Source organism: Panicum virgatum, chromosome 6K, assembly GCF_016808335.1.
Source record: "Panicum virgatum strain AP13 chromosome 6K, P.virgatum_v5, whole genome shotgun sequence".
Classification (NCBI taxonomy): Eukaryota; Viridiplantae; Streptophyta; class Magnoliopsida; order Poales; family Poaceae; genus Panicum; species Panicum virgatum.
This window is the reverse complement of record NC_053141.1, coordinates 38,719,388-38,741,734: the sequence shown is the minus strand read 5'-3', so window position 1 is coordinate 38,741,734 and position 22,347 is coordinate 38,719,388. Positions and strand designations below refer to the sequence as shown.

Sequence of the window (22,347 nt, the reverse complement as noted above, 5' to 3'; positions counted from 1 at the left end):
GGCCCGGTTCCGGTTTGGGTCGGTACCAAACCGGCCCAAATTCAAAATTTAAATTTAAATTCAAAAAAATGAAAAATTCCCAAAAAATTCCTAAAAATACTTCAAGGTGCGACGAATCTAATGGTGTCAAATTTTCTCAAAATTTCGTTCATTTAGTATAGTTTGCGGGGATTTAAAGTTAAACAAAAAAACGTGCATACAAAAATATATAAATACAATGAAAAAATAGTATAAAAGAGGGTTGGAGGGTTCATTTAGACTAAACTATGTTATACACATATTTATTTAGTATACTTTGCGGGCATTTGAATTTAAACAAAAAAAATTTGAATTTGATCGGTTACCAGTCAAACCGACCGGTTACCGGTCAAACCGGTTGAACTGAGTTTTTTGAATTCAAATTTGAATTTGACCGGTTTCTACCGGTAACCGGTCAAATCAGTCCGGTAAACTGGACCGGTGGGCGCCGGATCGGTGCAAACGGCCGGGTTAGGAAAACCCTGATGGTGACTCGCCGGCTCCGAGCGGGCGTAAGCCTTTTTTTTAGCCTGCCCCGTTCTTCCATTGGCTCCTGCTCCCTGCGCAAGTCAGAGCAGCGCACTAAAGGATGTGGGCCCCCCCCCCCCCCCGCTCCGCAGCTCGGATGAGCCGGAGCCTGAGACGTCGGCCGGTAGGCGAGTCTATTAACCATGCTCTAATCAACTGTTATATCTGTTTTTAACATTTAGCTATAAAATCAGATAAAGGTGGCCATCCAACTGTTAAAATCGAACAAACTTGGCCGGTTTTCAAAGGTGGTGGTTTTTGTGACAACCCACCTTATTATGAACATGGATAAACTCTAAGAAATTAGGGTTAAGATAATAAAGAGGGAAGGAGAAAAGAAAAAGAAAGGAAAACGCAGGAAGAAAAGTCAAACTGATTCAAATTTGGCAAATTTCATCCAAGTTTGAAAGTTCGAATATCAAACTCTTTGAAGAGTGTCAAACAACAGATTTCAACATACATTCGAATCTGAAGTATGGAATTCAAATTCCAACATTTACTAAAAGTGAAACCTATCAATTCGTACTCTACTTGTTAGTAATTTTAATCCAATTTATTTTTATTTTTTAGTGTTTTTATGTTTATAGTTATGCCTATTATGTTTTCATAAATAAGACCCAAATAGAACACTAACGGATAAATTGTATTTTGGAAAAAAAATATACCTCTTCTAGACCATCATCCGAGATCACTAAACCGAAAACAACCTACTATAAATACTTGATCATGCTGAATTTGAATTGATTCGGCATTGGAAACGGTTCAAAAGTAAACCATGATCAAAGGGCCACCGGTTCAACACTACAACTGCTGGTGGTTCGTGGAGCTCTCAGCGTAGGGTAGGACACGACGAGAAGACTTGGACAGGGTCGTCGCCAGGCCGTGGTTATCTCGGCGGTTGGACAGGGGCACAGGGCACACGGACACGGCGAGCAGAGTCGAGCTCCCTGAGCGGGCGCCGCGGGCTAAGCGCGTTGCTCAACGTACGGCGCGGCTTAGAAACGGTGGTTGTGTTGCTTTTTTTTTTTTTGAGGCAGGTGGTTGTGTTGCATTGAGAGAGAGAGAGAGAGAGAGAGAGAGAGAGAGAGAGAGAGAGAGAGAGAGAGAGAGATTGGCCGATACGCCGTGAGAAAAAGCTGAAAAACGGCACTGTGTTGACACGGTCCTGGGTCGTTGACATTGCGGTTGACTCCCGGGAGTTTCAGAAATTTGAGGTGAAAATGAAGCATTGGAGAATGCAACATTCATAGATTAATTCGGGCCATCACTGTCATTTATTTTGTGATGCAGCAGTATTTTTCAAGTTTTAGAGTTTCTCTGCACCGAAACAAAGCCTCGATGGTTCAGTTTCAGTCTGCTGAATTTTACCGGGGATTTATGCCTCGTGGTAAACACTTAACGCTACCTGCAATTCACGCCGTAATTTTCATCTGATGAACATTTGCCTCCCAGGCTGATTCTCTACACTGAATACACACACGAGCAAAGTTTCACCCACATGACATGCCATATATAATTCAGCACAAAACAAAAAGAAGAGCAACAACCACACTAGCTAGTATCTACTACTGCAGTAACAATCTAGTCTAGTACCTAGCACAAGCATCCACCGGCGCAGCAGGGGTTGTTACCGCACGGCGGGCACCGGCACCCTCCCCTGCACCGGGGGCAGGAGCACACGCAGCCGCAGGAGCACTCCAGGCACGACGGCGCCGCCGCCGGGCCGCCGCGGCAGCAGGCTTCCGTCCCCCGGCAGGACGGCTCCCCCTCGCAGCACGCCGACTGGCACTTGCAGCAGGGACGCCGCAGGCCGCTGCAGCACGAGGACAGGCACCGGCCGAGTGCGCCGAGGCAGCCGCAGCGCCGAGGGCAGGAGCACGGCGGGCCGCCCGCGGAGGTGCAGTCGCCGGAGCAGCAGCCGCTGCACGGCGGTCGGCAGTGGCCGCCGCAGCCCGGGCTGCAGCTGCAGCTGGGAGGCCCGCAGGCGCGGCAGCCGGGGCTGCCGCAGCACGAAGGGGCCTTCGGACAGCTGCAGCTCGGCGCGCAGCAGCCCCCCGTGTCGCGGCAGGCGCAGCAAGAGCAGCCGAAGCAGCCTGGCGCATTGGGCTTCGCCAAGCAGTGGCAACAGCAGCAGAGGCATGAGAAGCATGTGCGCAGTTTTGATCTGCACAGTATTACGTAGTCTGAATGGTGGCCACAGTTCAACTGTGCAAGAAATGAGGAAATGCTGTATGGAAATGGTACATCTTGAGCTTTGAGAAGACAACATGCCATAGGCTTCGCCAAGGCTGCAAAATTGATTTAAAGATACCACTATACCAGATGTCAGCAGCTTTACCTTTTTCCGACATATCTCCTGGAGTCACTTTGCTGCTGTACTACCCATTGCTTCTAAGTTCTAAATTCTAATACTACCCGATGAAAGCTCAGTTTTACAACAACAGTGTAGACTAAACTTGAATCTTGAAAGGATCGATTCTTTGATAAATACTACTGAATTCAAAAGTAATGTTAATTTACATATATATTCCGAGCAGAAACACGGCACCAGATTACCCAGCATTACTGTGCAATGGCTTTTGCTGCTACTTGAAATTGATGGATTGTTTATTTACTTGTTCAGTGCTTCATCACATCTTAAAATCAGTGTCATTTCTAGTGTTTCATAGTTTGAAACAAGCAATTAAAAAGCTTGAATATGCTTGTCCATTAGTCCAAAATAGTTTTCAGTGGAAGAACGAGGTACCTGATCCAACGATAGACGCTGCAAGATCCATGTTTCCTTTTGCTTCTGTAAGTAGCAGAGCCAGCAAAAAAAAAAGAGACACTGATAAGCAGCATCAACGTAAGACCTAGCTGACATGCAAGAATCAAGTTAAGAACTCATACACTGGTATCATCGGATCGGCCTTCGTGCTGACGAACTCGGTGACACTGTCAGGAATTACTTGAAAGCATTAGTAACTTGGTGAGCAGAACATTGGTAAATCAGGGTACACACAGACATAGCACTGTTAATTCTTGATATACTGCTACTAGCCTTTATCCTCCAGCCTGCCCTCAAATGTGAATACAAATGGAATCTGATCTATGTTTGAACAGTCCAAATTTGGAGCATGGGACCGCCAGGACAAAATACAATTATTACGGAGCCACAACAGTTCAAGAAAATCACAGTATACATGTCGCAGTTCATGTGAGGCTGTTTCCTATCAAGGGGGAAGGTGTGGGGTCAAGAAATATCTAGCCACAAAAGAGAAGATATTTCTTTCTTTCTTTCTTATTTTATTCTTTTAAAAAATAAAGAGCCAAATTCTACTAGGACTTCATCACCATAACTGCACATTTCTTAAAAAACAAGAAATATCATCAAGAACAACAATTCTAAAAAAATAACACTGACTTGTCTTTTATGCTAAAGAAAAAAACAATGACATGGAGCATGAAAGTAGTATGAACAAGAAGGAGGTTACTCTGGCCGCTTGCCCATCGGAGGCAAACAATCATAGGAAAAGGTCAGCGATGAGGTTGCAACTCGAGACGAGAAAGAAAAAAGCAGAAAGGGAGGGAGAGAGAACAATAGCGTTACTCTTTGCAGCAGCGCGAGACCGGCTGAATCCGCTCGAGGCCCTGCATCTCTTGCTGCAAAAAGGCGAGTAGTCCCCGTCAGTTGATCAGTCGGGCATCAGTCAGGCCGCACCGCACGACGCAGCAGCGAAGTGCAAGCTCCGCTCCCCGTCCATGTGCCATGAATGGAAGAGCGCAGGCAAGGCAAGCAATGCGCTGCAGGCCTGCCGCAGAGCGGGCTCGTCTGCCTGCCCATTGATTGCCATGCCGTGCCGATGCAAGACGACGACGCCATGGCTCGTTCAGCAGCAAACATTTTTTTTTTTGAAGAAAGAAGCAGCAGCAAAGATCTGAGGTGAGAGGTACTAGAAACTAAAGGAGAATTTTTTTTCGAAGGAAAAAACTAGGGAGAATGTGACTAATCCTAGTACTTACGAAAAGCACATGCATGACGAGCATCAAGCTTGATTAAGATGGATTATTACAGCATGGGCTCACGGTGCTTGCTCCCCTTCTCTTGCCAAAGCCTCCTTTCATCACAAGAGAAGAGAAGATCTTGGAAAGATCAAGACAGCTATGGGTGACAAAAGCATTATACTAGTCCGTACGGCGTGGCACGCACGTCCGAGCAGCCGCCGAGGGGATCCTGTCGCGCCTCGGGCCTCGCGACCAACTCCCACTCGCACTGTCCCGAGACCCGACACGGATGAACTCTCACGCACGCACGAACGCAGCACAAACTTTCTCGTCCTCCCTGAGATTTTGCTCCGGTCCCGGCGCGCGCTTCCCAATCAGGCATGGGGCGCCCGCCGGCGAGCGAAGGAACAAAGAGAGACAAGGGGCTAGTACCTCGAGGAAGCCGACCTCCCGGTTGAGGACCTGCACCTCGAGCTGCAGCCGCCGGCGGCCGCACAGGTCCGGGTACCTCGGCGGCGACCTGGGCCTCGGCGCCTCCCCCATCCTCGGCTCGGCCGGCACCTTTCGACCAACGGCCAAACCAACCCTACGACGCTAGCTAAGCTACGCTATGGATGGCCTGCTGGGCGCCACCCCGGCCGTGTCGCGCGGGTCGGCTCAGCCGCTCAGGGGCAAGTGCGCGCGCGAGAGGGACAGCGCGAGGCAGGGTGGCGGCGGCTGGTCAGAGGAACGGCAGGCGCGCGGGGGGCGGCCGTAGGGACGGGGATGGATGGGTGGATCACTGGGCAGTGGGCAGTGGGCACCGGCCGAGTCGACCCGACCCAGGCCGGCAGCTCGCGCGAGCTAGCAGTGGCTCATGATTAGCAGCGGCAGTAGCAGTACAGCGCCGGACCCAGGGGTTACATCTTCAATCCCTTCAAGATTCGCCGTTCTCAGAAAAAATTAACAAGTGCTTTCTCTTCTCTTCGGTGGCACCACAGTACGTGCCATCGCTTCGCCTACGCAGAGCCTCATCCGGGAATGCGAGCTGAAATAATGCCCCAACCAAACAGAGACCACGGCGCCTTCTTTTGTTTTTCCGGCAAGGCGGCAGCCGCTTCGGCCGCTGGCTCAAGCTTCCAACTCCTGAGCCAGCTCTCACTCCGAAACGGCGGCCTACCTGGCCCTGGGTCGGTCGATCCTTGGCTAGCTACGAGCCGAGACGGAACTGAAGGCGAGCCGAGACGGCAGCTACGAGCTTCACTTCACCTCACCATTTTTCTCTACCAGACTACCACTACCAGCAGGCAAGGCAGCAGCCGCATGAGCAGCCACCGCCCACCGGCTTTGGTTGCGGCCGCAAGGATTGGCCCGGCCTCGCCTGCCGCCACTGACGCCCGGCCAGGACCGAGCGGGCCAGCGGCCAGCGGCCACGTGAGGGCTCAGCGCGCCTGCCCGGCGGGGTGTGGGGTGGGGTCTGTGGGGGAGCCCTGCCGCCGCACAGGCCGTGGGTGATCTTGTTGTCCGACGACGAGTGTGATGGTTGGCGGGTGACGCGTCGGGGATCCCGATCCTCCTCGTGGGAACGGGGGCTCCGCCGCTCCTCCTCGGATGCCATGCCAACGCCCATGCCCGCCGGCCGCCGCCCGTGCTCCCGTTCGACCGCGGAGCGTGCGCGGAGGTGCAGGTTGCGGGTCGCAAACCGCACCTCGCAGCCTATCATTCTTTTTTTTTTCCTTTTTTTTGAAAAGAACATTCTTTTTTTTCCTGAGGGGGGCAAAACCAAACGTTATCTGGAGGTGACGTGACCGACGGACAGTCACACTGACACTGTTCGTGGGAGCTTTGTCCACGTGTCAGGACGGGTTCTGGTGACGTGACCGACGGACACAGTCACACTGACACTGTTCGTGGGAGCTTTGTCCACGTGTCAGGACGGGTTCTTTTTCTTTTTCGGGCTGGGCTGGGTCGTTGGAACCCGATGAGAGAGAGACGGTTGGCGACAGCCCAAACCCAACGCATCTTGAGCCTCCTCCTGCCTTCATGGGCCACGGGCGGGGAGTAGTAGCCCATGCATGCAGTTAACCGAGCCCACATGACCAGCTAAGAGCAAGGATGGGAAGCCGTTTCCCCTTCCGCGTTCCCCTTGCTACAGTTGAGAAGGGCGGCGGAGAGGCGATTTCGATCCCGGCGTCGATCTCGCCGGCTCCTCCTCGCGTCCGGCGATCGTTCCGGTGCCGGAGGTGGAGAGGAGCCGCGGGATCGATGGCCGGTGTACATACCTTTAGACCTAGTAGATAGTCTAGGGTTTAGTTTCTTCGCCTTGTCGACGACGGCGAGGAGCTCGGTGAATCCAGGTGGTGTCCGCAAAGTACAACCGGCGCTGCGTTCTGGCAGCGGCGACGGGCTGGTGCGGTGCGTCCTCGCCGATCTAGGGTTCCGCTAGATCTCGGTGAGTTCTTTTGTCCCTCCTTTCTCTTCTCTGGGGTTGCTTCTATGGTCGTGGTCAACTCCGGTGAGGATTCAGGGAGGTTAATCTACCGCTTTCCTGAGGAATCGGGTGGGTGGTTTCTTTGCAACTGTTTGGGTGCCCTTTCTCCCCTGTCGGTTGCTTTGTCGTCCGGTGATTTCGAGCTGTCGGCGGTGCTTGTGGCGTCAAGTCCCAAGTTCCTCGGCATTGAGATGGCCGGCGGTCATCAATTCCTGCTTGTGCGTTCAGTGGATCTACGGCACGTCGATGATTTTGGCGTGCTACTCGGTGAGGCAGTCAAAAACTTCGTTTCTTCATCGAGATGGGCTTTGGCTTCAAGCTGCAGCCTTGACGGCTTCATCTTCCAACCTTTGGGGTGGTGGTGGAGCGTCGAGGGGCGGCTCCTTGCGCCGGTGACGAAGACGACCGGGAGGCCCTTGGGTGGACCAAAATGTAATTTTTCTTTTTCCAAGGGTGTGTTTGTAAGAGTTGCAATATAAACCTTTAGATGTGAAATGAAATCCCGGTTCTCTCAAAAAAAAAAGCTAAGAGCAAGGATTATAATTCAGCCAGCAGCTGGCTGGATAGCAGTGCCACCTCATACACCAGCAGCATATAGCCGACTCGTACAATAGCTTGACTAACAGATCGGCTAAGAGAACAGCTGTATTAAATATTCAAGCAATTAATGCTGGTACATTCTCATCATCAGCTGTGGTCTATATCTTTGTGGCCCAAAGAACACAATATGAAACCATACAGATAAGTTCATGTGCCAAATATCATCACGACACACATTACATAAGTGTTATTAAAAAGACATTAACCAAAATTATTTCCGACATGCAAACCGTCAAGTAGAACAGAAAATTATTTATCTAATAAGCGATAGACACCACATCATAGTTGCATCTTCACTACAAAAGAGCAGCCAACCCATTTTCATTTGCATCAACAGACTTGGAGTCACTGTATAAAAGAGCAAAACAAGCAGGGATAAATATTTGATCAATCCAAACTTACAGATATATTCTCAAACAAGAGCATAGTATTCTCAAACTAAAGTAAATAACATAAGAAGCTGAATGCTTACCTATATATAGCAGCACCCACAGCAATCACCATATAGCATGGTATCCTGAAATGAAGTCCCTATAAGATATCATGTTGATGATTAAAGTTAAAGGGAAAATGAATTCAAGCATATGCATATACAAGTATCTTACCAATGATTAATTTGGATTCCTATTTCCAAACCTATGCCAAATGTGCTCAATCATATCATTTTTAAGTTGGGTATGCTGTGGACGAGCACGAATAGCAGCTTTTCGACGCATCACATCAGCAAAACATAAATTGTCACCAACATTCACTTCAGGAGGTAGGGCCAATGATGCCCCTGGTTGCTCATTCAAATCAATGTGAATTGTAGCCTCCTCTTTCTCATCTTCTACTATCATATTATGGAGAATGACACAAGCTAGCATGATCCTCCCAACACTCTTGCGCTTCCATAGTCGTGCAGGCCGACGAACAATGGTAAACCGGGACTGCAACACCCCAAAAGCATGCTCTACATTTTTCCTAGCTCCTTCTTGGTACTTGGCAAACAACTTATGCTTCTCTATTTGGGGAAGAGGTATTGTTTTCATGAAGGCTGCCCACTCTAGATATATGCCATCAGCTAGGTAGTAACCTGTACTATATTCATTTCCATTGACTGAAAACTGAACTTGAGGGGCTTCTCCTCTCAATGCATCAAAAAACAGTGGGGAGTTGTTGAGCACATTAAGGTCATTGTTTGACCCAGCAATTCCAAAAAAAGCATGCCAAATATGAAGGTCTTGGGAAGCAACAGCTTCTAGGACCATTGTTGGTACTCCATAATCACCATGGGTGAATTGCCCCCTCCATGCTAAAGGACACTTTAGGCGGCTATAGAAGAACCGAACAACCTCGATGTGACTTGTCATTGGATCCTCTCTCTATCTGAGTTCCCGTGATCATGCGCAGCGGCAGTTGAGCTCTTCCAAAATGATTTCACGGGTGAAGTCGGAACGGGTGCAGTAAAAATAATGGTTTTATCTAGCCTCTAGTTTATCTTTACCCCAATTTACAAACCGATCGACTTCAAGCTGCATTGTCTCGTTTTGCATGGAAAAGGCGAAGCTGAAGCCGCAATGAAATCTTCCAAACACGCCCATATAATACTTCCGCTAATGCGACTGATTTTCAACAGGGACACACACATATGCAGATCACTCACTAGCATGGCAGGGTCTAGCATGTTTCAGATCGTAGATCGTTTAGAAAGTATTGTGCGGTGGCCTCCAGCACAGGCGACGACCCGCGGCAGCTGGTGACAACGATTCTAGGACCCGCGTCGGGCGCCTCTCTCCGCGCGCTTTTTCCTTTTTTTGGCATCGCGGGACACGCGTCGGCTCACGGAAAGGCAGACGCTCGGAGGGCGCAGTTTCTAGGGTGTATAGTATATACAGTATGTCAAAAGAAATGACATGAAGATATGCTCCAAACTAAATATTGTGAAATTTACAACTACTCAAATCTATTACATTAATAAAGGAGTCCGATGCCACCCCATTCGAGCACACACCGATTAACCATTTTCCATCTGAAATCAAATCAAATCACCCTTGAGTCGCCCTAAACTCTAAACCCTAGTCGCCCTCCGCGGCGGCTCGGGCGGAAACCCTAACCGCCGCCGGCTCCCTCCCCCCCCCACCCTCGACGCCACTTGAGTGCTCTGCTGGAAGTCCAGGGGCGCGAGGAAGGCGGTGGCGGGGTTCTCCCCTTCTCCAGTCGTCCTTTCTCCTTCCCATCGAACCTAGTTGCGGCGGCGGTAGGCCAGCTTATGGCAATCGATCCGGCCCTTGCTGATGTGCCCATGGATGGATCTGGCCACCGGGGGTCCGCTTCATGTCGGCGGCGGTGGACTCGTGGTCCGCTCGGGGCGGGGCAGCCGGTGGCTGGCGGCGGCGGGCCCAGCGGGCCGGTATCTGTCGGCGCCGGGTGCGCGACTGGTGTTGTGCCGCAGCCGGTCATCAGGTCGGTGGTGGTACTTCGTCGCCCCTTCCCACCCTCGTTGTGCCGTCACCGCCCCTTCCCCAATTGCTTGGCGGCGGCGGCCATACCGTGCTTGCACCTTCAGGTTGTTGCGTCCTCTTACCGGTGGCGGCGTCACTGGATCCACAACCGCCTAGCCCGTGCGGACGGCGCAACGGCTGGTGCCTACTTGCCAGTGGTCGCTCAGGGCTTTCGAGCGGACCACCGGCTTGGGGCCGGCGGCGTGCTGGGCGACGGCTTGGGGCTAGCGGCGTGCAGGGTGATGGCTTCGTTGGTGGACGACCTTCTTGTGCTGGCGGACGGTCGCAGCTCGGTGAGCACAGGGATAAATCTCAACCGGTGTCTTGCTGGTCGACAATGAGGTTGCTTATTGCAGGGTTTCCCTCGATGGAGGCTTTGTCGGTGTGCCTTACTACTTGATGGTCTGTCAATATCGGGTGATACGGGAAACCGTTCGAGGAAATCTTGTCCGGCGTAACGCTGGAGTCGGCATTGGTGACATCGTTTGGTGCCACTCCTTCCCTGGAGGCAATGTTGATATATCCTTCTACCCGAGCTAGATGGAGGTTTTTGTGCTGAGGGCAAGTGCATCAAGCTTCTAAGTAGGCAAGTGATTTGATGGCTTGGTATGCGCGAATACATTGCAAGGTTGAAGCAGAAACGAGGAAGAAGTTTGAAGCTTACTCTTCTAGATTTCTTTTTTTGTTTTGTTGCTTTTTTCTTGTATTTGTAAATTTCCTCATTTGAGGTCTAGAGTCTAAGAACTCTTGTAGCTCCTTTGGTTGTAGTCAATCGTGTGTGAATGTTCAAGGCCGGAACTTATTCCATAATCTAAAAAAAATAAAGGAGTCCATCTCGAATACAATTAGCTAAATTCAGAATAAAAAAAAGGAAAATTAGGTCTCCATCAAAGATTTCGAATACAATTAGTGAGTAGCTAAATTCGAAATTAAAAATATAAGATTTGTTGGAAGGGAAAATACTTATAGACCGAAATAGTCTATTTGGCTGAATTGGATCTAAACATCCCGGGGGACCTTCTTTCATGTGACGGAGTAAAGATTTATAGTACATAGCTGTGGCGACCTCGAGTATTGGGCCGAGGTACCGGAGAGCGGAGCCTCCGCTTCGGCTTCGGCTCACGACCGTGCTGAAACCTGGGCCTCAAACATATTTGAGTCTACTCGTTATCAGACCTGGGCCACAACCTGAGTTTTCACCACCGGCCATCAAGTTTGCTCACGTCCAACCACCAGAACTAGCTATTACAATATTGTTCAAATATAGCTGATAGCAAACATCAATGACTAATGTCTAGCTTAAAGTCTTATTAGCCTGATAGCTTGCACTTGCAGTAGCGAAGACTTGCTTGCTGGCATGGTCAATCTCTTCTTGCAGTCCCTCTATCTTGGCCTTCTACCAATCTCAGTCGATGACAGTAGACTCATTGTCCTCCTCCATGCAAAATAATGACAGAATTAAACAATATAATAGAAATTTGCTGTGAATAGCTATACAGCATGTTCAAGTTCAAGTAATCAATATAGTGAAACCGATATATACTATCTCTTTTTGTTCATCGTCATTGCATGTCATTAAAGCTGCTGTAGTTGAATTAGGATCACCTAGAAAGAAGTAGCAGATATTCATATTTCCAACAAGAAACTAGATTGAACATAAGAACAAAAAATTACCTAACATGTCTGCACGAGACCAAACCTGCATGCACATAAGAGCTTCTATCATTTTAGGTGCAAGCTGACTACGATGTGGACTGATAACCCTCCCACTAGTACTAAAAGCTTATTCAAATGCAACTGTTGCTACAGGAATAGGCAAGATATCTCGAGCAATGGACTGCAAAGTAGGATATTTGATCCCTCTATACTTCCACCAGTTGATGATATCTAGCTCCTGAGTCCTAGGCAATGTTGGCTCATCCAAATACAGATCTAACTCTGTGCGGACATGAGAAGAGGCAACAACAGGCTGTGAAGACACATACTGATCAAAAATGTTTCACAACTCATCATCTCCTCCACTGTCCTCATAATACTTATTCATCACTACAAGAAAGGACAGTTCGTCAAATGTTCATGTGCATGCTTACTGAACTAGTATGGCCCATGGAATTTGTGGTGGTGATGGGACTGAGTGCATCGGCTAAGCAGTTAGTAAAAAAATGTTTTACCTAAGGCTGTACTTCTTGGTTGCAATATCTGCTGTGCAGAGCATGTCAATTATGCAGTGTTGTTCCATGGAGCCTCAACATTAATGCTGGAACAATATGAGTGCAATGTTTCTGTTTTTCTCTCATGCCAGTATTTGTTAGTTCCATGGCTGGGTTGTGAGTTAACCCAAGATCTGAAGCAGCGGAAATGCGACAGTGATACTGATGATTGCTTCATGTTGACAATTTCAATAGAAATGGTTCAGGTGAGGATTGGTTCAGTGACACTTTACATCAGCGCTCTAGGTGCAGCTGCTAGTATGAATCTCATCCAAGAATGTATTGTTTATAACTGTATGAAGAACACATTGTTGCTCTCCACAACACATCATTTGCTATGGGATCCAGGAGGTTCAAAGTTTACTGTGATCATTGTACAGGGCAGAATGGTGTTCAAGAAAAGAATGAATCTCACTAGCATTGAATCTCACTTGGGGGACAAGCCGCTTTTCAAGGAGGGAGGAATGTTAGGAGCTGGGCCGAGTCATGGGCCAAGTGCTGGCCGCGGGCCCAAATAAGCTGGTGGCCTTCCTTACAAAAGACAGCAGCAACTACACAGGAGGCATCAAACAAATTATCAGAACATTACTGTTCCACTTCCTCAGGTCTCTCCCCTCTGCTGTTCTTCCTCTACTTCCCGATGTATTTCTGATCCATCCCAATCCCTTCTTGTTATCCTATTTCCTATCCCGAACTCTTTCTCTCGTGATTGTATTCTAAACTGAGCTACTACTATGGCAGACCCACCACCTGTGTTGTTCCTTTGGATTGGGAAAGGGGTTGCTAACAGCTCACTTGACACAGTCTTTCCTGCAGGGAAGTCGTGCACCACCCAGGACCAGAGACGGTTGAATATGATCCCGTAAAACCTTCAGAATCCTACAATGCTCCAATTATGCTGATAAACAATTACCCCTCCATACCCAGAAAAAAAACCATGATAGCATTTCACCGACCTGGCTTGGTTTTAGAGTTGTGAAAAAAGCACCTCCAGTTTCAACTTTCACCATCAAGGTCGGCAGTTATTCTGTTTCATTGCACAAAATGTTACAAGCGGTACCAGCACCATGGTACAGTTTACGGTCTACAATATGGTAAAAGCAAGCCTAAGGCCCTGTTTAGTTGAAACGCAAAAATTTTTTGCAAAAGAATCTTGCTAATTTGAAATACTAAATGAAGTCTATTTACAAAACTTTTTGCACAGATGAGTTGTAAATCGCGAGACAAATCTAATGATGCTAATTAATCCATGAGCACTCCATAATTAGCAGATGGTTATTGTAGCTCCACTGTTGCAAATCATAGATTAAGTAGTCTCATTAGATTCGTCTCGCGATTTACAGCCCATCCATGCAAAAAGTTTTGTAAATAGACTTCATTTAATACTCAATGCATGTGTCGAAACATTCGATGTGACTTTTTTTTTGCGTTTACGGGGTTTATGGGGTGGGAACTAAACAGGGCCTAAAAATGGGAATCCAGTACAGAGAAGATGAGCACTCATCCGGCATCAACTGAGGCCGCCAAGGAGTCACTCGGTTGAAGGGATGAGGAACTTGAGGAAAGGTTCAGCCTTGGGAGCGATGGACCTCACGTCCTCGAATGTGGCCATCTCAAAGTCCTCGTACTGGAAGCCAGGGGCACAGGTGCATCCCACCAGGGAGTAGTGCTGCTCCGGATCCCGCTTCCGAGACTTTACAAGAACGCTGCCATCGGAAGCAAACGACTCAACGTCCAGTGTGGGGAAGGAACCAAACCACACATTCGGTGGCACGGTGTACTGGGGGCGTTGGCCGGCTTCGAGGTGTGGGCCAATGACAGTGAGGTCAATGTGGCCATCATCGTGTAGCTCAAAGACCTAAAACAAACACGGAGTAGCCGTATTAGATAGAGCCGGCCAATTAGTTGCCTAAGTGCCTTGGTCATGGAATAGCAAGAAGAGACAGCTCAATGATGTCAAGCAAATAGATGGTGCTAACCGTGAGAGGCTCTCCCTTGTAGAAATGCCAGGTTTCAGCACAGGGAATGCGGTGGAGACGTGACACACTCCCTGCAGGAAGCAAGAAGTAGATTGCAGTGCTCACAGCACGGTCGACCTTATCTGCAGTATATGTTAGGAGAAATTAGACACATATAAACCTATAGCAGCTAGATTTCATATTCACATGCCATCCAGTAGATAAGTGGTACTCTAGCTAGTGAAGATCTACCCACCAACCCTTAGCTAACAGTTAATTACTGATAGAATAAGAAAAACATGAGAAGTTACTCAGAGAAGTTTTCACAGCTACAGACCCACATTCATCCATGGATATACACTAAAGTTGAATTATGAAAGCAGCAGCCAAGTTTTTCAATCTTAGCAGATCATATATGAGCTACACTGTATGCATAAGACTTGCAGCAAAAGGCTACAAATAAATGACCCAAAATGAATGGTGTTTCAGCATTGGGGCCTATTTGCAAGACACGTGATTTTTTTAGGACATGGAACACAAAGCTGAACTAATTCAGAAGGATTTGGATCCTGAGTTCCTGACCCGCTCTTTGGTGACCAGCCGTCCAGCCCTTTCAGGTTCTGACTGGAAACAGGGCACTTGAGCAAATGGCAGACCTAATTCGTCTGATACAGATACCAGATGTTACAGCTTGCTCAGTTGCAGCTGCGGTAGGTCCTAGAAGAGAAATGAGAAAGCATGATGCTACAATCCTGAAACGGGAAATCACATCAAGCGATGCCTTGTCGCGGAGTACACAACATCGAGCCATACGTTTGCAATAAAAGAGCACCATCCCTCCTGCTTAGCCGAGCAAAGATAGGAACCACAACCTGGCAAATTCACCATCACATTCCCTAGCATTCCCGATGCGCCCACTTCATGGATCATGATGCATACATCCGTCACACAGAGAGAAGTAGCACGCACTGCCAGGCTTATCCGGCTTGAATTTCCTAGCTCGCAGAGAGCAGACCCTACCGAACCTCAGAAATTAGTCAAACAGCAGCGAACCAAAATCAAACACTACCCCCACCGATATCTAGCTAAGGCCTGCACACGCCCGAGCCTAGGACGCAATCAATTCCGTCTAAATCCGGGTCCGATCGCACACTATCATCCCGCGCAGGAATCAGTCCCCGCGCAGCGAGAAAGGATATTATATATATAAAAGTCTAAAACGAGCGCTAATCCCACCTGGGCGGTGATGGAAAGCTACGGAGTTGGGGATCGCGGGTGCGCGTACACTGGGGCGGGAGCTGGGCGGTGGAGAGCGTGACGGAGCCGTCGCGGAAGGTCTCGGCGTAGAAGCCGCCCTCCGGGTGCGGCTTCAGATCCAGCAGCGCCGCCACCTCCGTCGCCGTCATCTCCTCCGAGGCCATCCCGCCTCCCCGCGCGCGCGCGCCCGCCCGCGAGGCGCGAGCTCCCTCGTCGCCGGACCCCCCGCCTAGACCCGGCCGGCCACCGGCGCCGCCCGCGCCCTGCTCGCCGCCGGGGCTCTCGGATTTTTCCGCGGAGGATTCGGCTTGGCCGGCTCGTTGAATTCCAATTCCTCCGCCTCTGCGCGGTGGAGCGCCGCCCCGTGTCTGTTTCGCTTTAACCCGGCGGGGACGTGACGGCAGGGGGAGCGGAGTGGGTTGGTGGTGGTGGCCCACTGGCCCGGGGCCCGTAGTCAATTTGGGGGTTGAATCCGGAGAACACACGGCTCCAGGTGTTACGCTTTCCTCGTCTTCGGTAATCCTAGGTAATGGCCCGCTGGGAACAAATGTGATTTATCTGTCAAACAAATTTCCTTTAATCTGAAACAAATCTAGGAGTAATTTGCAGCCACGCAATTTTGTTTGTGCAGGATGTTTCATTGGACGACGGCTTTAATTTCAGCGAGCTTTGAACAAGGCTATAGTTTGGTACTCCCTTCATCATAAATTTTCTAAATATATAAAACTTTTTATACACCTAAATATAATATATCAACTGAAAAAATCAAAATGACTAATAATTTACGACAAAATAAGTATTTCAAAATAGGATCATGATTTTATGGTTTATGATTTTAGAGAGATGACCGGGGGCGATTTGATTTGTCAGCCTTGATGTTGGAAGCGGTCAAGAGTCAACATCGATAAACAGAGGTTTAGTTGGACAAACATAATATGAAATTATAAAAAAATATTTTCATAAATTATGGTGGTGGTGACCAACCATGAAACTGACGAAACTAGGTGGAGCGCGCGGCCGGAGGCGCTAAAGCCGAGCAAGGCGGTAGCGAAGGCAAAGAGCCATGTAAAGGTGAAATGCACCGATGGTCGAGTCAAGGGTGACGATGGAGGAGCTCGATCACTCGCAGCACATGCTAGCGTTAGGGATAGTTGCCACCGTGTAGCAAAAGTGGTTGACGTGCAGGATAGCGACGCGCCAAGAAGCAACAACTAGATGGAGAGGTTAAAGTAAAGTAGAGTTAACGGAACCATCGTTTTAAAATATCTGTGCTGCCACATCATTGCGTACTTTATGATGTAACTGCAACACATTCTCAAACAAAACAAAAAAAAATGTGACGACAACACGGACGTCGTTTGCACGGACGCCGGGCTGAACCCGTCGCCGCCGGGCCGGAGGTGTTGCGACCTTTTTTTTCTTCTTTTTTTTTGATAAAACGGAGGTGTTGCGACCTGACGCCGCCGGTCCGAATCATTCGGCGGGGAACCCGGCACGACGAATCCGCATCCGGCCCTCCCCAATTGCACCTTTCGACGGAGGGCCGCCAGTGGGGCAAGCAAGCAAGAGAGCCAAGCGAAAAACCGGCCATTTTTTTTCCTCTCGTTCACACGGGCGTTGCGGCTCAGTTCGGCAGGAAACGAATGATTGCGCGGACACGGCAGCGGGCGCCACCACATGATTACTGGCTCCGGAAAGGTGAGCGGCCACGTTCTTCCCTGACTAACACCGGAATTATTTCCGGGGAATATCCCACCATTATCGGCGAATTATTCGGTGGTTAAGCTTTGGTTGGGATTACTATTCAAATGGGGCATTGTAATTATGCGCGGTCGACGTTAACGAGAAACACAAAAAACAAACAAAGAGTAATAAAAGAAAATGCAGTAAGCATGAGCGGCTCACCAGCTGGAGTATGAGATTCAGAGTCGTCGATGCACATGTCACCGTACCTGATTACTGAAAGCGAGGTCTGCAACATCAACAGGATAGCTCAATAACAGAACTCACGTAACTGAAAGAGTAAAACGCACGGGCGGTAAATGAATTTGGCAGGGATTCACATCAATGATGCTAGCTCACTAACAGGAGCTCGTACACTTCAAAGTTGAAACATCAGTCTCGCTGAATCTATGGCCTAGGCAGCGCAACACTGCTATGTAATGTTCAAATGCAGAGTTTATCTACGACACAGGACGGATAGAAAGAAGAAAGATGTAGTATGTGTGCAATGTGCTCATGAACCGCCGTGTCAGACGATGGTTCCCCCTGTGGAGATGTCGAGATGACAGTATCATACTGACTGCTGTGAGGTGAGAAGTGTTCAAAGTGCATTGCTTTTATGGCAGTTGAATATTACTGAGAAGATGACAGGTGCTGAGTACTCCAACATATTTTTCTTTTCCATTGAGAACACACAAAGTTGCCCTCTCAACAAAGAAATATTCTAATTAAAGATACAATACAAACCTGTACCCGTGTCATTTGCAAGGCAAAAGGGAAAAAGAGAAGAAATGATGCAGGTATGCCAAGCAATTGCAGCTCTAACAATACAGCAGCTGCAACGGGAAGGGTTGGCCAGGTAGGCACTGAGATTATAGCATTGTCTCAGTTTTCCAGCAGCATGCTAGCTTAAATTCAATATGCATACAAAAAGATGCCAAACGATACCGGTAGGCAACACGCATACGGTGGCAGTTTTTTCAGCTTACATTACAATGTTCTCTTCAAAAGAATTACATCAAGAGAACATCATAGCTCCAAAGGAAAAACAAGCAGATGGCACTGCATATATATGTTCCCTGCATGGTTATATGCAAGTAGCACATAATGCTAGCCGTTCGATTTAATGGCATGTATGTCATTACATCATAGGCAATGCTGGACCATGTGATGCCAGAACACATACAACACCACCCCAGACATACCATTTTCAGTTACATGCATTGGTACATCATATTGTGCATTTGTCAAGAGAAAAAGGGCAGGCATAATGAAGATAAAAATGGGGGTGATGGCTCTTTTTTCACAAGTGACTAGTCACACACTTGTAGTAGGAAGGAAATGGAGAGTGCATGAGAGTAATTTCTCATACCCTGGTAACAACACAAAGCAAGGAAGATAATAGGAACACTAACTTAACTAGTAAAAAGAGACCTTTCATGAGGAGAGCATCCTGAAGTGGTGTGTACAGGGAAAATAATCGCACAATTGAAGTATTCATGCCATGGCAGTGACAGAGCAGTATGCAATTTCTAACTTACTGGTTGTATGCTAAAGTAGTAACAAAGTGCTAAATCTTATGGAAAGCTGTCAATAATGCTAACTTAGTAGTTTAGCTTACTATTGGTTTTGACACATGAAAAGAACTGTACTATAGAGAAGGCTAGAGTTTCCTTTTGAAATTGTAACAGCATGATAATATCATATTACAAAATCATGTGGTACATGAGTCATATAAATCTTTTTACATCTAATCCACAAACATAGATCCTTTGGATAATTGTTAACAATGAAAAGGGCCACAAAAGCTGATGCAAGGCAGGGCAGAAATGCTATGAGTTCCAACTATCCAACATTACTGAAAGAATTTCCTATATGGACAAGCTGCTTGCAAAATTATATAATAATAGTGTAACAACTGAACAAGTTCTCTTACAGAATGGGAACCATATGGAGGGCGATTGACAGCTTCAACAAGATCCCAAAATGTATTCATGTTTTGCCAATTCTGATTGAAGGTCATAACCTTTATCTCTCAAGTACCAGAATAGTGGAAATAGAACCCCGAATGCCAGCACCAGCTTCCGTGTGAAGAATCAAAGAATAAATAGCAACAGCAATCCAGTTGAATGCCTGAGGTACAAGTCCTTCATCCATGTGATCTCCTCCTATTATGTGGGGTAGGAGGAACACCCTCAAAGAAATCACCCACAGCTATTTCAAGATCCTCAACAGAATACTTGATGTACAGTTCTGGATGCTTCCCATTCTCTATATGATGTCGAAACCTGCCAAGGAACGACCGGTATGCTGGTAGTAGCTTCTCTGCAATCGAAATCCTTAGCTCCTCCCTCAGCTGGTTGTCTGGCACACACCACCCAGACTGCACCCTATGTGCGTCCTCAAACGCGGCATTGAAGGACTTGAACCGCTCCCTCAGCGCTGATTTAGATATTCCTGACGAAAATCCACCACTTACATGGAGCCCCTCATCACGCAAACAGTTCAAGATCTTCAACCATGAGGTCCGCTGGTAGTTTGTTGCTGCCATTGTGAACTTGCCGGTAAGACGTTTCAAGTAATCATCACCAATCATGCCCCAGAGGTCTGGTGAATCTTTCACCTTGTGCACAATGTAGTGTACATTGTTCATCATGAACAAATGTGAGAGAGCTGGATCCTTGTAGAGTGCCGCCTTGCTCTCCAGGTTGTGTTCAAGAACAACAATGATCCAGACAATGTGGGAGGCAAGTGGCAACTGGTTCTCAAGCTCAGGGAGCTCGAGGTCCGCCAAGGACGGCGCGAGCTCATTGCCCTCAGCAGCAAGACGGGCACTCGCTGATGGCCGCGATATGATCAGCTCGGAGAGCGTGACCTTGTAGTCGCAAATGAGGCTGCTATAGTTCATCACATACCGAGTGAGCGGGTGGATTGTGCCGCCAGGCACCGCGGTCTTGGGCGGGTCGCGGAGCACGGCGTTCTCGAACTCGGAGAGTATCCCCCTGACGGCGTCGGCGAGACGCGACCGGATCTCGACGGCCTGCACGTATATCGACTCCGCCGCCTTGGAGGCGGCGAAGATGTCGGAGACGTCGGGGAGGAGGTCCGAGAGCGCGTCGTGGAGGTCGATGATCTTGAAGAGCTTCTCGGGGGATCTACGGCCGATGCTGATGGCCTCGGCGAAGCCGAAGAGCTGCAGCGCGGCGCCCTTGACGGCCTCGGCGAAGGGGGTGTCGTGCGTGGCGGGCGCGGCGGCGGCGGAGATGGTGGTGCTGGAGATGGGGAGGTCGTGGAAGATGTGGAAGCAGAGGCGGCGCTCGCTGGCGAAGACGCCGCGCACGGCGGCGCGGGCGGCGCGGATCCAGCGGCGGATCTTGGCCTCGAGCGCGTCCCACTCGAGGCGCTGGACGTCGCCGATGCTGAGGCGCTCGACGCCGAGGCGGCGCAGGGAGGCGTCGACGGCGGGCTTGCGGACGGAGGCGTAGACCTGCGCGCACTCGCGGCCGTAGCCGGCAGCGGCCATGCGGGAGGCGATGGCGCGGAGGTCGGCGACGGCGTCGTCGGGGAGGAGGTCGATCTCGCGGATGCTCCGGAGCGAGCGGTAGGCGCTGCTGCTGCGGCGGCCGACGGAGGAGGAGACGGAGTCGTCCTCGTCGGGGGCGGGGAGGTCGGCGGAGGAGGCGGAGTTGGAGCGGTCGCTGGTGAGGGAGAGCGAGCTGAGGTCGGCGAGCGCCTCGATCTCGAGGTCGAGCGCGCGGGAGGAGAGCACGTGGCGGAACTCGTCCTCGAGGCGCGCCATGGCGACCTGCAGGGCGCCGGATCCCCCCGCGGCGGCGGCGGAGGACCCCGAGGACGAGGAGAGGCGGCGCGGGCTCCCGACGGCGGCGGGCGAGGGCGGCGCGAGGCGGCGCAGGTCGTCGACGGCGCGGAGGAAGCGGTCGGCCTCGGCCCGGTCCCCGGCGCCGTCGAAGAGCATCGGCTCGTCCCCGCCGGCGCCCGCCGAGTCCCAGCGCATCACCACCCGCTCCGCCGCCTCCAGCTCCGCGGCCGATCCGTCCATGGCTGGCAAGCCGGGTTGACTCCCTCCTCCTCCTCCGCTCCCTCCTCTTGCTCGATCCGAAGCTGCTGGCCCGGGTGGCTGGCTGGCTGGGCTCTGCCGCGGCGGCGCGAATCCGGGGAGCCGCACGTGTGGGCGCGCGCGCGCGTGGATGTGCGCGATGTCGCACGGGGCGGGGGCAGAGGGGCAAGTGATATAGAAGTGGAGGCGACTGAGGGGCGAGGCGAGCTGGCTCCGCTCTGTGCTGGCCTGCTTGCTGCTTGCTGCTTGCTGCTTGCTGCTTGCTGCTGCTGCTGCTCCGCTCTTGCTTGCGAGCGAGACGGCCAGACGGGCAAAGCCGGCGCTTTGTTTTTCCTCCCCTGCGGTGTGAAGTTGCTTTTTGTTTGGACTCGCGAGGACTAGGGAGCGAGAGCCACAAACACCTCCCGTTCTTCTTCTTCGAGAAAGAGCCATGAGCTCCTTTGCTGTTACTCTTTTTCTGTTCTTTTTTTTTGTGAAAGAAAGCTTTGTTGTTATTCTTAAGATAGAAATGGCTTAATGGCAATGCGCCATTGACCTTTATAAAATTATTACAGCTGTGGGTAGTATGGAGGGGAATGGTTGTATGCAAGCAAACTCCTATGGAGGAAAACCACACGGCGCTGCTATATCTTAGGTCTTAGGACGTAGTATTTCCACAACATTTGGAAGCGCGCATCAAGGGGGGGACTCCGACTCGCGCCGTATTTGCCCATCATTTTCACGGTAGGATGATGCTTCCGTCTCCTTCCTCACGGCACAAGTGCTGTGTGTGTCCCTGCGCTTACCGCGCTCGATCAGCGGGCTCCGAACCTCCGATTCCATGCATGCTTGCGCCAGTACACCAAAACTAATGGAGACTAGCTCAACAATAGGGGGTTGATGCTTTGGCCACAACAATGGTTAGCAATAACAGTGATAGCGAAGTGAGGGGGCGGGGGGGGGGGGGGGGGTTCAGTTAGGGACGACTCCGGGGTTAGGATTGATAAATGTTTGAATGTTGTCCTTTTGGTGAGGATGAGACATCCAAAATTGGAAATGA

General features: G+C 49.9%; 3 protein-coding genes across 5 annotated transcripts; all 3 read right to left on the bottom strand.

The window, feature by feature from the left end:
• Positions 1 to 1,957: 1,957 nt before the first annotated feature.
• LOC120712541 (keratin-associated protein 5-9-like) lies at positions 1,958 to 5,361 on the bottom strand. 2 transcript variants are annotated; one of them, XM_039998341.1, is made up of 5 exons: positions 4,963 to 5,361; positions 4,136 to 4,188; positions 3,436 to 3,480; positions 3,293 to 3,337; positions 1,958 to 2,710 (listed from the first exon to the last, which is right to left on the bottom strand). In XM_039998341.1, exons 1-5 carry the CDS (start codon positions 5,071 to 5,073, stop codon positions 2,140 to 2,142), a joined length of 825 nt encoding a protein of 274 aa, XP_039854275.1. In that variant the 5' UTR covers positions 5,074 to 5,361; the 3' UTR covers positions 1,958 to 2,139. The 2 variants fall into 2 exon arrangements, with proteins under 2 accessions (XP_039854275.1, XP_039854276.1); XM_039998342.1 differs by lacking the exon at positions 4,963 to 5,361 and adding an exon at positions 4,549 to 4,956.
• A 7,897-nt stretch (positions 5,362 to 13,258) lies between these two features.
• LOC120712540 lies at positions 13,259 to 15,882 on the bottom strand. 2 transcript variants are annotated; one of them, XM_039998339.1, is made up of 5 exons: positions 15,537 to 15,882; positions 15,124 to 15,267; positions 14,273 to 14,394; positions 13,758 to 14,151; positions 13,259 to 13,399 (listed from the first exon to the last, which is right to left on the bottom strand). In XM_039998339.1, exons 1-4 carry the CDS (start codon positions 15,670 to 15,672, stop codon positions 13,825 to 13,827), a joined length of 729 nt encoding a protein of 242 aa, XP_039854273.1. In that variant the 5' UTR covers positions 15,673 to 15,882; the 3' UTR covers positions 13,259 to 13,399; positions 13,758 to 13,824. The 2 variants fall into 2 exon arrangements, with proteins under 2 accessions (XP_039854273.1, XP_039854274.1); XM_039998340.1 differs by lacking the exon at positions 15,124 to 15,267 and having other exon boundaries at positions 13,267 to 13,399; positions 15,537 to 15,875.
• Positions 15,883 to 18,882: 3,000 nt separating this feature from the next.
• On the bottom strand, positions 18,883 to 21,619 carry LOC120712539 (exocyst complex component EXO70B1-like). The gene has a single exon (XM_039998338.1). The coding sequence runs from the start codon at positions 21,288 to 21,290 to the stop codon at positions 19,380 to 19,382; it is 1,911 nt and encodes a 636-aa protein (XP_039854272.1). The 5' UTR covers positions 21,291 to 21,619; the 3' UTR covers positions 18,883 to 19,379.
• Positions 21,620 to 22,347: the final 728 nt, after the last annotated feature.

Excerpts from the sequence above, each read along its gene's own strand:
- LOC120712541 (XM_039998341.1), bottom strand. The coding sequence starts at position 5,073 with ATGGGGGAGGCGCCGAGGCCCAGGTCGCCGCCGAGGTACCCGGACCTG. Across the intron at positions 3,481-4,135 it reads GTCTCGCGCTGCTGCAAAGA|TGTCACCGAGTTCGTCAGCA; the intron begins GTAACGCTATTG and ends AATTCCTGACAG. Across the intron at positions 3,338-3,435 it reads GCCGATCCGATGATACCAGT|AAGCAAAAGGAAACATGGAT; the intron begins GTATGAGTTCTT and ends TGCTACTTACAG.
- LOC120712540 (XM_039998339.1), bottom strand. The coding sequence starts at position 15,672 with ATGGCCTCGGAGGAGATGACGGCGACGGAGGTGGCGGCGCTGCTGGAT. Across the intron at positions 15,268-15,536 it reads CGCCCAGCTCCCGCCCCAGT|GGTCTGCTCTCTGCGAGCTA; the intron begins GTACGCGCACCC and ends GAGGTTCGGTAG. Across the intron at positions 14,152-14,272 it reads ACAAGGGAGAGCCTCTCACG|GTCTTTGAGCTACACGATGA; the intron begins GTTAGCACCATC and ends TGTTTGTTTTAG.
- LOC120712539 (XM_039998338.1), bottom strand. The coding sequence starts at position 21,290 with ATGGACGGATCGGCCGCGGAGCTGGAGGCGGCGGAGCGGGTGGTGATG.